The sequence below is a fragment of the Uloborus diversus genome, unplaced genomic scaffold (assembly GCF_026930045.1).
Source record: "Uloborus diversus isolate 005 unplaced genomic scaffold, Udiv.v.3.1 scaffold_251, whole genome shotgun sequence".
Lineage (NCBI taxonomy): Eukaryota > Metazoa > Arthropoda > Arachnida > Araneae > Uloboridae > Uloborus > Uloborus diversus.
Window position 1 is genome coordinate 45,143 of NW_026558408.1, and position 15,426 is coordinate 60,568.

Genomic DNA, 15,426 nt, shown 5'->3' on the forward strand with positions numbered 1-15,426 from the left:
TGAAAATATAATTTTTGTTGGGATTTATGAAGGGGTTGAAAAGTTACGAGCCTTTAAATATACGCCAAGATGATTTTTGCCGCCATTTTGATTGACACAAAGAAGCGTATATTTGAATATAACTCATTTACAAATTATCACAGAGCTTTGATTTTTTTTATTTTGTTTAGTATAATGTATACTTGAATTTAAACTGGGTTTAAATTGCATAACTCATTTAAATTTTTTTCTGTGAGGGTTTACTTTTAACTTTTTGACTCGAAAACGGAGTAACTTTGACCGAAATTTACTCAAAGTATACCCCCTTCGCTTTTAACTACATTTTGTGCACAGATACCTTTTAGTGTGATAAAACATCTGGTAAAAAATCTCGGTGGACCATTTACAGCCATTTACAGTGGGGCAGTCGTTAAAAACAATTTTTTATTTTAAGTCAAAAAAATGAAACTTCTTTCCAAAGTAAAGTTTATTGTATTGCGTGTTCCCTAAAATGAAAGCCAACACGTTTAATAGAAGCCACAGCATGAGAATTTAGGTGCGTACAAAATAAGTACAAACATCAAAATAAGATAATATTATCTATCAGTAAGGGTATTTACACTACTTTGACTTACAGTACACACCGAAAACATTAAATTTTATTCCGAAACTATTATAAGTATGTTATAAAATATCTATATAAGGATAATCTTATTAATAAATAAACTTCAAATGAATAATATCATGAAATATTACTTCAAGCATTTGGATTTACTTCAGGTGATGTATTTTCAATTCGATATGTGTAAACATCGATGAGTGTTGCATAAATTCTGTTTCGCGTGAAGCGTAATATAATAATTGCAAATATTATTTTCTTGCACTATATTTTATGAAGTGATCAATATCTTTTCAAGTTACTTTATTGTTAAAAAAATTTAAAATAATGATCGCAGATTACATGTATTATATAAAAAGCAAGGAATTTATAACTTTTTGTTCTTTATAGATAGACTAGTTTCCAAAATCAGAATTTTCTATTTTTAGAAGCATATTTCATCCTCACAGTGCACACTAAAGCTACACTTTTCAACAATTTTATTAAAAATATTTTTTTTTTAAATCTTCAATCAAAAAAAAAAAAAAAAAAAACTTCCCACAAAAATTATGTTTATTATACTGTGTTTCCACAAATTGAAAACCAGTACATATAAACGAATCCAATCCAATTTCATCCAATTATGCTTAGATCATTTGATAGAAAACATTTACTGATGACTGAGCAGTAGTATTTTTAAATTACTGCTAGAAGATTATTTTTTTCCCAATCACATCCATTCCTCAACTTGAGGTTATTTTAATAATATAATTCTATGTATTGCGAAGAAAAGTAGATTTTACACAGAGTCTAACACAAAAAGTCCTTGTGACCTTGTGAGTAATGAGTTTTAGACCTCTACTGAAGAAAAAGAATATTATTCCAGAAATCTACATCGACGAAAGTGATGCAACAAGTCAACTGCATCGTCCACCACCTTTGAGCCAGAATATGATATTTTTCACTTACTCCTTGTACTGATGATATCAATACAAAAGCACAGGCCATCTAGAAATGGTAATAGGTCTAAAGTTTTAGTGTGCACTGTGAGGATAAAATATGTTTCTAAAAGTTGAAAATTCTAATTTTCGAAACTGGTCTATACATAAGGAACAAAAGTTCATCAATTACTTCCGTTTTTCATATAATACACATAATCTGCTATCACAATTTTAAAATTTTGTAACAATAAAGTAACTCGAAAAGATATTGATCACTTTTTAAAATATAGTGCAAGAAAATAATGTTTGCAATTATAATCTTACGCTTCACACGAAACAGAATTTATGCAACACTCATCGATTTTTACACATATCGAATTAAAAATACATCACCTGAAGTAAATCCAAATGCATGAAGTAATATTTCATGTTATTATTCATTTGAAGTTTATTTATTATTAAGAATATTCATAGATATTTTATAACATACTTACATTAGTTTCGGATTAAAATTTAATGTTTTTGGTGTGTACTGTAAGTCAAAGTAATATAAACACCTTTACTGATAGATAATCCTTTCTTATTCTGATGTTTGTATTTATTTTGTACACACCAAAATTCTCATGTTGTGGCTTCTTTTACACGTGTTGGCTTTCATTTTAGGGAAAACTTTATTTTGGAAAGGAGTTTCATTTTTTTGACTGAAAATAAAAAATGGTGTTTTTAACGACTGCTTGTGAAAGGCCCACCGAGATTTTTTACCAGATGTTTTATCACACCCAAAGATATCTGTGCACAAAATCTGGTTAAAATCGTAGGGGGTATACTTTGAGTACATTTCTGTCAAAGTTACTCCGTTTTTGAGTCAAAAAACTAAAAGTAAACTCTCACAGAATTTTTTTTAATGAGTTATGCGATTTAAACTCAGTTTAAATGTAAGTATACATTATACTGCACAAAATATAAAAAAATTCAAAGCTCTGTGATAATTTGTAAATGAGTTATAGCCATTTATACACGTCTTTGTGTGAATCAAAATGGCGGCAAAAAATCATCTTGGTGTATATTTAAAGGCTAGTAACTTTTCAACTCCTTCATAAATCTCAAAAAAAAAAAAAAAAAAAAAAAAAAATCATATTTTCATAATCAGCATCAAAAAATCTACAAGCACACCAAATTTGAACAAAATGAGAGATGGTGGGTGGCATTTTAAAAAAATCCTGGATGATTTGATATGGAATGACCCGACTGTAATAATAGATGTTGAATTATATGCTGCTGTGATTTTGTCAAAATTGTGTCATATTTTACTAAGTGAATTAATTTGACAAACAGAATTTAAATAAACATTTACACAAGCAAACAAAAACTACAACTTAAACAATGTAAAAGTCTTCAAACATTAGTAGTAACATATTCCTGTAACATCAAACGCTTATAAAACATAAGTACGTAGATATCGTATGTAAGAAGATGTCAGATTATTCACGTCAGACTCAAAAGATTTCTTTTATAAAAGGAAAATAGAAATTTTGAATTATAACGGTATACGTGATAAGCATCCACGATAAAACCGATTCTACGTGTAACTAGGTATGCTATTAGTGTTCTACTGTATTAAGTTTGGAATAGTTATATCTTGCGCTTTATTTTGAAAAAATACTTGGGATGCGAAATTTGTTCTACACTTACTCTTCTCAAAGCACTCTAGAAACAAGAAAAAAGGTTTTGCAAATAAATTTCTTTTCTCTCAATGAATATTTTCTCTTAACGAATTGAATCACGATTTGTTTTCGGAGAAGCTGGCGAGAAAAGGATCGAGTTTTTTTTTCTTTTGACAGAAAATAAATACTAAAGTTTGATTTATTTTTTGCAATTTTAGTCGTTTGGAGAATAGGTAAAAGTTATGAAAATAATTATTGTACACATAAAGTGCAAACGTTTTGGTTATGTGTTTATTTTGAACTTTGAAATATTAGAATCAAGTTAAGTCAAATTGTCAATCTTACAAGAATAAGAATAGATAAAAATTCAAAAACTGGATATCTTACCCTTTCCACACCAAACAACTACTTTACAAATCCTAACAAATTTGCAGCTAATCATTAAAATTTACTACGTGATACACGCAAGAAAAGGGCTGCATAGTGGTGCGTGTGTGGTAAACAAGTTAAAAAATAATCTGGCCTATCTTTTGCACTAAAACGGATCTCAGACGGGCATTAGAAAAAAACTAACAAAAGACACAGGACCGCCGGGGTGAGATACGGCATGTGCAAGTTTTCCGATAACTTTTGCCAGTATCAAGCACGAAAAAATGCGTTAAGTGGTAAGTATCTTAAAAGACTTCAAAACATTGAAATGTGTCAAAGTCTTACCTTGTATGCTTTTTAAAATCAATTTCTGCTTTATCTTTTGTCCATGTAATGCTCAAAGGTTTGTCTCCAACTGCTTCGCATTTAAGAGTGGCAGTTTCACCTCTACGCACATTCTGAACTTCGAATTTCCTTTTGAAATGTGCCGGAACTAGGAAAGAAAATAGACTGTATCAATTTTAGCGTATCAGGTTTTTATTCATCAAAAATATTTTAGCAGAGGAAATGATCCGCAAAAACGTAAATTACTATTTTAAGGTTAAAAAAAAACTTCTGATCCATTTTTTAGTCCTTTTATTTTAAATAAATTTATATTACTTTTATTATTTTAAATTTCTTTTGTTACGGTATCCCACACACTAAGATACACATGTACACTAACTTACGTGCAATCCATTGGATTTTGTATTTAAACAGTGTATGTAATGCTTTTTAAAATGTACAGCAACAATTTCCTTTTTTGGTTATGGTTTTTTTTACATTAAAAAGACATTTAAAAACTTCACAACAAAACTATGTAATGAATGTGAGTGGAACTAAAAATATAAAAGGAATATTTTATATTTTTATATTTATATTTTTATTTAATAAAATGTTCTTCAAAGTTCCAGTTAGTTGAATGCTAAATGTTTGCATGATAATCTTAATTCAAATAACTGGAAATAACTTCTAAATACTGTTTTTTTTTTTGTTTCGTATTTGAGACATTTTTTATTCTATTCGAATATATTTGCGGAAATTGCTAAACTCTAAATATTTTTTGCAGAATCACAGCTTTTCAGATGACCCTCATCTCACGTCAAATATTTATCTTAAACCTTCTTTGATCTAACAATAATTAGCTGCAGACTTCGACTATCATTATTTGCTACAGTTTAAAATTTTCAAGGATTTTCGTCTAAAATAATAGGTACTTTGATTAAAAGGAGACAATCTAACATATATAATACAATTTTCGCTAATTTATGCATATGATTTAACATCATACATATGATTATAATTATTTTAGTCAAAATGCATACAGATTACAGAAAAATAGTAATTATTACAGGAAATTAAGCAAAAATACCACAAGCATATAAAAAATAAAAAGACAGACAGTAGTTACAGTCATAGAAAAAAATATAACAATTTTTAATTTTAGAAATTAGAAGTCAAAAGCAATCACTTTTTTTTTAACTTCATGCGTTAGCTCTCAGAAATTTGGTTTTGACTTCGTAAATTAAAAATCAGTTATTAAACGTAAAGATTATATGAGATAAATAAATAAAAAGGATCCACAATTCATTCATACAGTATGTTTGTGGAATGTCGCTTCAAAAAATGTAGGCAAAATATTAGCAAGTTTAGAAATACCTGATACATAAAAATAATTTTGAGCACTAATCTTTAACATAGGAACTTAGATCCAAAATAAAAGCAATAGTTTGACCCACAATAGTAGACCGTCATTTACAACACATTTAGCGTTAAATTGAATAGGTAACATATATTATCCACTAGTTCAATGCTTAGAGTAGGAATTAGTAACTGGAGGGAGTCAGTCCAATCATTAGGCTGTGACAAAGAACCCAAGTCACATGATTCATTCATGACTAATGGGAGACACGTTTTACGTAAAACGAGGGAAAGAAACCTGATTTCTTCCAAACCTTTACTTTAAAATACATCACGTGACTTGATATCTTTGTTTCAGGATTTGAAAGCGTCACTCCCTTCATCTTTATCCCTTCTCAAAGGTTCAATGACAACATAAGAGCAAATTTTTTATTTATGACGGAATTGCACTGATAACATGTTGGATTTTTAAACTAAATACATTTAAACTAAATAATTTTTAATTGTATTTCATTTGAAAGTCCAACAAGTTAGCTCGAAAATGCCGTCATAAATAAAAAATCAAAAATTTGTACCTATGACGATATTGAAATGGAAGCTGGATATTTTAGTCATGGAAATATTACTATCGTTTCAGAAGCAAAGTTTCCGATTTATTTAGTTATTTGAGAACATTTTCGTAACATTTCATGACGTATCTACAAAGGGCTTAAACGCACTCCCATTCCACAATAAAGAAATTAGACAAAAATATTGTTATTGAAACATTATTTCAGTTAAATAGACCCGTAATTTCTCTCATACAAGTTCCAAAACCATTTATAATTAAGTATACTGAAAGGATTCAACAACAGTCCTTGTGTCTCTGTATTTAAATTCCAGTCTTTTGCTCGATATTTTTGATAGTTTTTGACCTTAGTATAAGTTGCTTTTCTTCTTACATACAACCTCATATAAAAGCACAGCGATTATTACAGTCATGTTTCATCAGTAAATTTGGAACACAAAAAGTTACTGCATCCTTTATAATAATTTTGAATACACTCTGATAGGCAATACTTACTTAGCTATTAATGCTTAGTTAATATGACTCGTTTAACACAAAGAAGCATTTGGTTAATTGTTTGCACTTCAGAATTTACTAAATATTCATATGCTGTAAAAATATAGTTATGAGTAAACAATAACACTTAGATAAACAAATCAGCCATTATCACTAATTATTTGTACACACGCACATATGTAGAGATAACTCTCACACATTTCATCTTTTTTTAAAGTAAAGTATGACAATATTTGTCGTGTTATGATGACTTATTATAAGTTTTGCAGATAATCAACAATTGAATCGGAAATAAATTATTCACATCACGTAAAATATTTTCTTACAAAGAAACAGTACACCACACAATATATCGGTAGTCATTAATGCAAATTTTAATTCTTTTAACAACGGAAATGTTGCGTTATTCAAATAACGTCAAAGAGTGTGAGCTAAATCTATCCGTAGTTTCACATGCGCATTAGTTAAGGTTTTCTGCTGCGGGAAGGTCAAGAGCAATATCTGCGAATTCGCTTTCTTTCTTTCTTTCTTTTTTCTTTTTTTGCATTTTCAACATCTATTGTACTTCAGATTTACAGTACAAGCTCGCTTGTTTGGTTTCCACTGAAAATAAAGGGCGGAACCCCCCCCCCCCGTCCAACTCCAACATTTCCGTATTTTTAGTATGGAATCCAAAACGCGTTTCTTGAAATATCTCAAAACCTAATTTCTGCAGATACTGCGCTTTACATTACCACGGCAGTATGAGTTAAACTATAATATGGGTAACTGAAGGTCACACTAAAAATTGAGCCTTTTTTTCGAACCAGAAGCATAAATAGGACACAAAATTTGGAATGCATCATTATCATCAATAATGCACATTCTGTGTAAAATATATTATTTGTAGTTGAATTTATACTATTATTCAACTGCAAAACACATTTAAATGATATTAACACTAATGAATTTGATCGTGAAATATTTCTTTTAAAGAAGTGATTTCTTAGGCTGAACGCACGTTTAATAGAGTAAAAGTCACAAGAAAAATAATTGTTTGTTAGGTTGAAAGACACAATATTGTAGTTTTCGTGTTTCTAAATAATGAATAATGAAATTATTTAATATTAATAATGTAACAAAAAATGAATAAGTATTCAAAAGGGATTGTAATTGAATTTTTCCGCATTTAATAAAACCGAACCTCGGTTTCGGTTTCTGTAAAGAGCAGAAAGTTGTTTTGCTGGCTAGCAGTATGTCATCGCAAAGAAAACCGTTTTACAGAAAACTTTTTACTGCATAGAGGTGACGGCAGTTCATTGCTCGACGTTATATAATTCCAATCGAAAATTCGGTATTTTAAAATCTAATTCCCTACTTATACGAAAAAATAACACAGATGTTAAGAAAATACTCACATAACATATTCCTACCCTGATATGTTACTTTATAAATAAATAAGTAGAACAAACAAAAAGCAACTTGGCGTGCAAAAATTGCGCTTACATGACAAAACTCTATTACTTATAATTCAGTAATTAACTTGTTATTTCAAAAGATTCAATAGATTCATACCTTTAAAGAATTATACATTAGTTCATAAAACTCTATAATTTTTACCTCATTCATAAGTCATTTCTTTTGAAATAATTCTCAGATATAAAATTTGAGCTATTTTATGTTTTATTCACATCGCAAAAGGATGTAACCTTTTTTTAGAGGAACAACGAAATTCAACAAAAAGAGTCAAAAAACTTTTTAATATTAAAGTTATTATTGTTTTAAACTTTAAAAAGAATCATAAAAATATTTCATGTTGAATTTTCACACAAGCCCATTGTGTTTATTCAAAAGGAAAAGATACATTTAGCAATCGCGAAAATTTTATATCAGATATTGTATATTTAAAACTGTAATCTTAAGTATTCCATTTACGAGAAATTCAAATAAACAAGTAAACATATGTCATCTAAAAACAAAGAAGATTAAGATCAAACATCTTTACTGAAAACAAGTACAGATATGAGAGCATAGAAAGAAGATCGTTTTTATTTTCATAATGCATCATTATGAGAAATAATTTTATTCTTAGTATATATTACCAGACAATATAATTAGAACTCTTTTGTTCAAAAAGTTCCAACAGATATCTCTTACCAATAACAGTTAAAGATACTAATTTACGCAAATCTTGCCCTATGCTGTTGCTTATAGTACAGCTATACATTCCTTCATCAGTCTTTTGAATATTAGAAATCAAAAGGCTTCCATTTGCAAAAACTTGCATACGTTCGTTCTGTGATTTATCGTTGGCCTCTGGATCTAAAAATAAAGAGAATACCGTTGGCTATCATTTAAAAGCTACTCAGTTACAAATCATTTTGTAAAATTTACATTTTAAGTACATGTACTATTAAAATCCAGTTTTCCCTTTTATATACAGTTGAAACAATGTTGGGGTCTTCCACAAATGATGTCAAACTTTGAGGGGCAATTGTGATAGTTTGTTACAAGGGGGAAAGAGGGGTTAACGAGCAGTGTGACATCACTGATTGTGATTGAAACATTTTTATAACGATATGTTTATGTAATATAGCGTGGTATGTGAGTAGGGAAGAAGAGGGGATAAAGCGAAGTGTGACACTTTGTGAAAACACAGGGGGAGGGTAGGTATATTGTACGAGTTGGGAAAAAAAAGTCTGAAATCAATTATGGACAGCCTCCGGATGAAATAAAAAATAAGATGAGCGGTTTTGTCGATCAAAACTTCAAGACTAGAACCGAGGTTGCATATGATGCCCTAAAATTGAGCAACTACTTGAAATCTCTCCTTGTGAAACTGTTGCTTTCGTTCTATTTCATTGATGTTTCCCGTTGGCAAAAAGTAGAATATCGAAAGCAACGTTTTTCTACTTACGATCAAAGATTCACATTAGGACAATGTTTCTTCTGATGGGTACAATGACAACCTTATTTTGTCAAATTAGTTTTGAACAACATCAATAAAAATGAAAACAGTAGTTTACATGCAAAATTTTGTAAAGAAGCTGAAAGAAACAAAGAAAATATCCAAGTAATTGTTATTTATAATAAGCTGAATGCGAAGTGCAGTTTTAATTTTATATGATTATATGTTGTAAGCTAATGTATTTAAAAATACATTAGAACTGAACCTTATATAATGTCAATTACAAGGTCATGAAAAGTATAACTTTTCAAACTATTACCTTTGTACAAATTATAGTCAATTACTTCATTCGTAGCATCTTTTTCATAATCTACAAGATCTATTTTGTATCAATAAAATCCAATTAATTCATCTGTTTTTCCACAATTATGTTTTTTGTCCACTATAGGGTGAAGTAGATACATTTCTACAGTGTTAAGCAAATCTTACTTCTGCATAAAAGTGCATTCTTTAACAGATTATTAAACATGTTGTTTTACATAATTTCGGGCAGAGAATATAGTACTAGAGTACAAAAGTTTATAATGAATTTGTTTAAGTAGTCAGCTTTTTTTTCATAATTTTCGTAACATTCTGTTATATTGTTCATATTAAGTTTTAGGACCTTTACCTTTACTCCACGTTATAGTAGGTTGCGGAAATCCTGTACCGCGACAAATAAATGTAGCGTCTTTCCCTTCCTGCAGTGTTTGGTCTTGTGGATCTTCTTGAATGGATGGAGGAACTATAATTTAAAAAATGAATTTAAATAAAATACATTTAAATAATAATTACTTATACAGAAGGCATTTATTTGTAAGAATTTGAAGGAAGGGTGGGATAAATAACTATTAATTTTTTCAACTCTTCTTTATTCTTTATTTCCTTTAGAATTCAAATGAAAATACTTATTGGAAAAACGTATTGGAAGATCACAAACTGGAATTGTATTTTCTTTGTTTTAATCCAGTTATTTTTTTTTCAATTTATAATATGTGTCGGTTTATAATATGTGCGGTGAAATTTTTCTTTCGTTAGCGTTAATATGCTTTTTTTTTCTTTTAGTGTGAAAGAATTTTTTAAAGTTAGAAATATAACTATAATAATTTTGTTAATATGTAATTGAAAAGAGATATTTGGTAATCTTTTATATGCATTAAATATTTATCTTAATTAAACGTATTTATTTATTCAGAAGTTACTCAAAACCTTAATTGACATTGTGTGGTTTCTAATTCAGAAAAGATTTATAAAAATTATATTATTTTCTTTTTTTTTTTCGATTACGTAAACTTACAACTAATGAAGAAATTTTAGTGTAAAAGAAAACTATCAAAAATAATGTTGTTCCTTTTCTGCATGGATATATTGATACTGGAATCTAATAATATAAATGAGATATTAGAGGAATTTCTTTTTGCAACATTGTATTACACATTGCACTAGCGCAACCTGAATTTTCTGCTGAAAGGAGAGAGTTTACGCGTTGTAAACAAGTACACGTTGTATACTTGTACATACAAGAATATGAACTATGGCTTTTCCTCAAAGATTCTGGGGAAATGCCCGCCCCAACTCCTACCTATTGCGTCCCTGACGCTTTCCGCGAGCGTGTGTAATGTATATTTTTTCAATTTTATTTTTGACTACTTATCGAATACGTATTAACATTAAGAATAACATACGCATCAACATTAAGAACACATGGTACGAGAAAATAGTTTCTTAAAAATAACAAAACACATACCCATCTACGTAAAAATGCTCCATTTTTAGCAAATGCTTAGAATTTATGTAATACGCCGCCAATGTGATTGTTAACAAATAATAAATAGCAATTAAATGCTGATTAAGTCATGACCAACGCCAGACATTAGTGAGAAATATAGTTCTTTTTTTTACTGATTAAGAAAAAGAATTAAACGAAAAAAAATGTTTTGTTCTTTTTTTTTCAGAGCTCTTTTTTGCATTGGAAATTTTTTTCCGCTGAATTGAAAATGGTAATTGTAACGATCTATCTAACTCAGATTTTATAACACAAAATATTAAGTTGTGTCTTATTTTGAAGATATAATAAATGATACAATAAGTTATTCTACAGTTTAAAAATATTCTATATATGTTCTATATATTGAAAAATTTCATTCTTTTAGCTCTTGATATAATAAAAGCAGGGAAAACTTTAAAGGAATCTTAATGGAACAATTTCTCTACTTACCATTGACAATTAACTGCGATGTGTGAGAATCCCTGCCGGTTCCACTAATAACTACGCAGGTGTAGTTCCCAGCATGTTCAGTCATTAATGAATTGATGAGTAAAACGGAATATTCTTCACTGTTTTGAATAGTTATGTGTGATGAAGATGATAATGGCTGTTCGTTTCTATACCAGGCGAACTTGAAGGGGCTGACTCCTTCTATAAGAGCACATAGAGCTCTCGCTTTCTGCCCTTCTGTAAGCTTTTCAGGAAATGTAAATGGCTGAATCTTCGGAGAACCTGAAATCCAAAGTAACCATCATATCTAATTTGTCACGAGAAAGCAGCATAAATTTCAAATAGCTATAAATATTTTAGTGTAAAGGGTTGGTTTAAATAAAAAAATAGTCCAGATATTTTGCGAAAAAGTTCATAGATCTAAAACAGACACATAATGAAACAGATGAGAGAGAACAAAATGCGTAACTAAATAAAAAATATATAAATAAAAATAAATAATAATAAGCAAATGAAAACCGCCGATTGCTTAAAAAAAGCTAACACTATCAAAACAGCAATGTTCTCAATTGTTTCTTTTCTTTAATTTGACATTTTATTACCATGTTAAGTTTAATTTCACAAATGTGTGTACAAGTAATGCATGTCGATATAACAGATATCTGTATGCATTTATATGTAAACAAAAACACATTTTCAGCAAGAAATGTGAAAAATGTGTAAGAAACGGTGCATTTAGTAACATTTGTGCTGACACCTTCTTCGTGCTAACATGTGTATTTCAATCTGCTGTAAATTTATCTTTAAAATAAATAAATAAATAAATAAAATGAAAAAGTATAAAAATGAAATTAAACAAAAAATGTATTTAACACTAACTTTTAATTCAAAAAAATAAATCAACTTGCTTCAATCAATTAAAAGTGCAAAAATCTTTACAGACCACATAAGCTAAATCAAGAATAAATACATTTTAAAACGCAGAGCAACACATTAATAAAACTCATTTATTACATTAAGCCTAAACATGTTGTACAATTAAATTAAAATCCTAAAAACCATTAGCAAGAAAGGTATACGTTTGATTGTATCTAACTTAAATGCATGTACACAATTAATTTGGGGTTTTAAATGTATATGACTATGTACAATTGAGATTAAATAAAAAAAGGAGGAAATACATTGCTTGATTTCAGTATTAAATAATGTTACATAGAAATGCTATAAAATAATGAACTAGAGTTTTACATAGCACTACGAAGAAATTCGTGCACATTCGTTTAGAGACAACATATATACATAAAATTCAATGATATGTTCAAGAAAATTTCAAGAAGACTTACCAGAAGGTTTGTAGCAGCTTGAAAGAGTTGCCAGTAACAATAACAGCAGCAGAAACTTCACGCAACTTTCACTAAATGCGACATTTTTCATCTTCATTTTTAGGATGTTTAAAGACAAAAAATTAAAAGCGAGTGGTTCGGCTTCAAAACTCATCGGGAGAGCAAACATTCGTACAGGAAAAACAACATTTCAAGCCTTCTATCGTAATAGAAGTATGTAATTTTGAGTTTAAATAAAATAATGCCAAACGTTATTCAATATTTGTCTTACTATGTTAGGGTTTTTGCTGTATGGTAGCGCCACACTGCGTTAGACAACGGAAATAAAAAGTAAAATCTGTAACAATTTTACAACTACAAATAAACATTAGGTGAAATACAAATGAAAAGTAAAGTACACCTGGAAAAGTGAAAATGTTTGGTAAAAGTTCAAAAACGACTTTTTAAAATTCCTCTACATATAATGCGGAAATCCTGAAATATCGCAATAATCCATATAATTATACTTTGCAAAACAATGTACAAAATTGTAAAGGCCTAATGTCAGAAAAAGCATTTATAGTGTATTTAAAATAAACATTAACATTGATTTCGGTTTTCATGAAAACATGACAAAAAACATATTTTGTTTCCTAACAAAATAAAAAGAAAATCGTCAAAAGTTTCAAATTTTCATTTCGCAGTACGAAAACAAAACCATGAAGATTTTATTAACAGAATGAATACGTGTGCTTTGACATCCTGGAAATAAATTTTCCAATGATAGTGTAAGGAACTACTTTGCTTGCTTATGGAAGAACATTAGAACAAGCATAGACTATGTTATACTATACAAATATATCAACAAAGATCTATGTGCATGTATGCATTAATAATTTCAAATTCACTGCACGTTGTAAGGAATTCCCTTCTCTTTACCAAGTACAGAAACGGAAATGGTGTGCATTATTCCGTCTCCAACCCCATTGGAGGCTTCACATGCATAGTTGCCTTCATCATCTTCTTCTATTCCGTTAATATTCAGGGTATTTCCTTGGATTTCAAGTTTAGGAGTGTTCAGAATTTTTCTGGGCTCATTTGAAGTTTCTGAAATAAAAAATGTTAGAAGAATCAAAACGAAAAATTTCACAACTTTTCGGCAGTTGATATGTATCTGTATAATAAACATAAGCAATATCAGAATAATCTTGTTTTAATTGGAAGAGTATTGTCAAATTATTATGAGTAACTCTTCGGTAATGAAGCAAAACTTTTTACGCAATGTAATTACGAATTCCAAATTGTATTTAGAAGCATTTAATGTTTCATGAAAATAAAAACGAACCAGAATAATTTTTATTAAGTGATTAAAAACGTAACTTAAAAAAAAAAATAAATGGGTAAAGGCAAAGTCTGAACGAGGAAAAAAAATCACTTTTTTACTATTTCAACTCTAGGTAAACTAGTATAAAGAAGGCAAAATGACAATAATTATTTTTTTGCGTTTTACAATCACGAAAAGGATTGCAATAAATTAGATTCTTACTTTAAAGAAACAGAATATATCATTAAGATAAAATTAGAACTACAGGTAATTAAACCTGCACAATTGTTTCAGTACAATTCATTTAAATTAAAAAACCTTGTCAGATCCATGTGCATGGGTGTATTAAATCAAATAGTTATTATGTGTAGGAAAATTGAATAAATGGTCGAACTAAATAATCTTCAACTGGTGCTTTCCTAAGCGTGTTTAATTTAAAGCGCAAAAAGAAATTAAAATGTATTTGAAGTATGTGTAGTATACTAGCTCTTCATTTAATATTTTTGAACTTAAAAATAAAAAAGTTATCTTGTACGAATTATTTCTGTCCACAGACCATCTTGAATTGTAAATACCTGAATTAAATTTAAATGCTTCATAAATCGAATGATCGTTACATACATAAGCAAATCACGGGCTAGTATCTTCCTTCCAATCTTGGATCATTTGTTTCACTTCATCCCCCCCCCCCGTTTTCTTTTTATCCTGCTTAGACTCATAAAATGAATGGTAAATAAATCAAATGCCAACTGACTTTTTATGTGTGTAGAAATATTGTTGTAAAATTTGTATATATATATGACTGTTATTAACGTGAATCAATGGCGACTCAATTTGAAATTTACACTGTAGGAAAATTGCAAAAAGACACAGATTATTTCCGGGCAGCGTTCAGGGATTTCACGGATTGCCACCAGTTTAATGTGAAAATCAAGTACTTTCTCGAAAATGTTTCCTGGATTGCTTCAAGCTGCTTGAATGCAAATTTCTCACTATAGGGAAAAATATTTTTAGCTACCAGTGTCAAAACGTACGTAGAGTATTTATTAAGTGTTTTACCTTCAGCTCAACCACGGACAGACACACCACGTCCGGTTACAGGTTGACTGCGCCACAATTGAAAACGAGCTGGTGTTTCTGGATACTGTAGAGTAACAAAAGTTGCAGGTAAAGTAGATATTTGCTTGCAATTCTGCATTATTGCACCTGCATTATATCTTTGGCCACAATTAGTGATTTCAATACTGGTATATTGAATACCGGTATTTCGGGCAATTTTGTAATTTCGTAATACCGGTATATGCTGAGGTAAAATACCGGTGTTTTCGCCATTAGCTAAAAA

At 29.3% G+C, this 15,426-nt stretch overlaps 2 protein-coding genes across 2 annotated transcripts in view; both read right to left on the reverse strand.

The window, feature by feature from the left end:
• The window catches only part of LOC129233203 (cell adhesion molecule DSCAM-like), a 56,788-nt gene extending 43,910 nt beyond the window's left edge, over nucleotides 1-12,878 (reverse strand). Inside the window, exons 1-5 of the mRNA XM_054867265.1 lie at nucleotides 12,782-12,878; nucleotides 11,439-11,720; nucleotides 9,846-9,965; nucleotides 8,431-8,589; nucleotides 3,897-4,044 (exon numbers count right to left, since the gene is read on the reverse strand). Of these exons, the coding sequence (XP_054723240.1) occupies nucleotides 3,897-4,044; nucleotides 8,431-8,589; nucleotides 9,846-9,965; nucleotides 11,439-11,720; nucleotides 12,782-12,878 (806 nt within the window). The remainder of the gene's footprint in view (nucleotides 1-3,896; nucleotides 4,045-8,430; nucleotides 8,590-9,845; nucleotides 9,966-11,438; nucleotides 11,721-12,781) is intronic.
• A 786-nt stretch (nucleotides 12,879-13,664) lies between these two features.
• The window catches only part of LOC129233204 (hemicentin-1-like), a 62,357-nt gene continuing 60,595 nt past the window's right edge, over nucleotides 13,665-15,426 (reverse strand). The window contains exon 27 of the mRNA XM_054867266.1: nucleotides 13,665-13,867. Within this exon, the coding sequence (XP_054723241.1) occupies nucleotides 13,665-13,867 (203 nt within the window). The remainder of the gene's footprint in view (nucleotides 13,868-15,426) is intronic.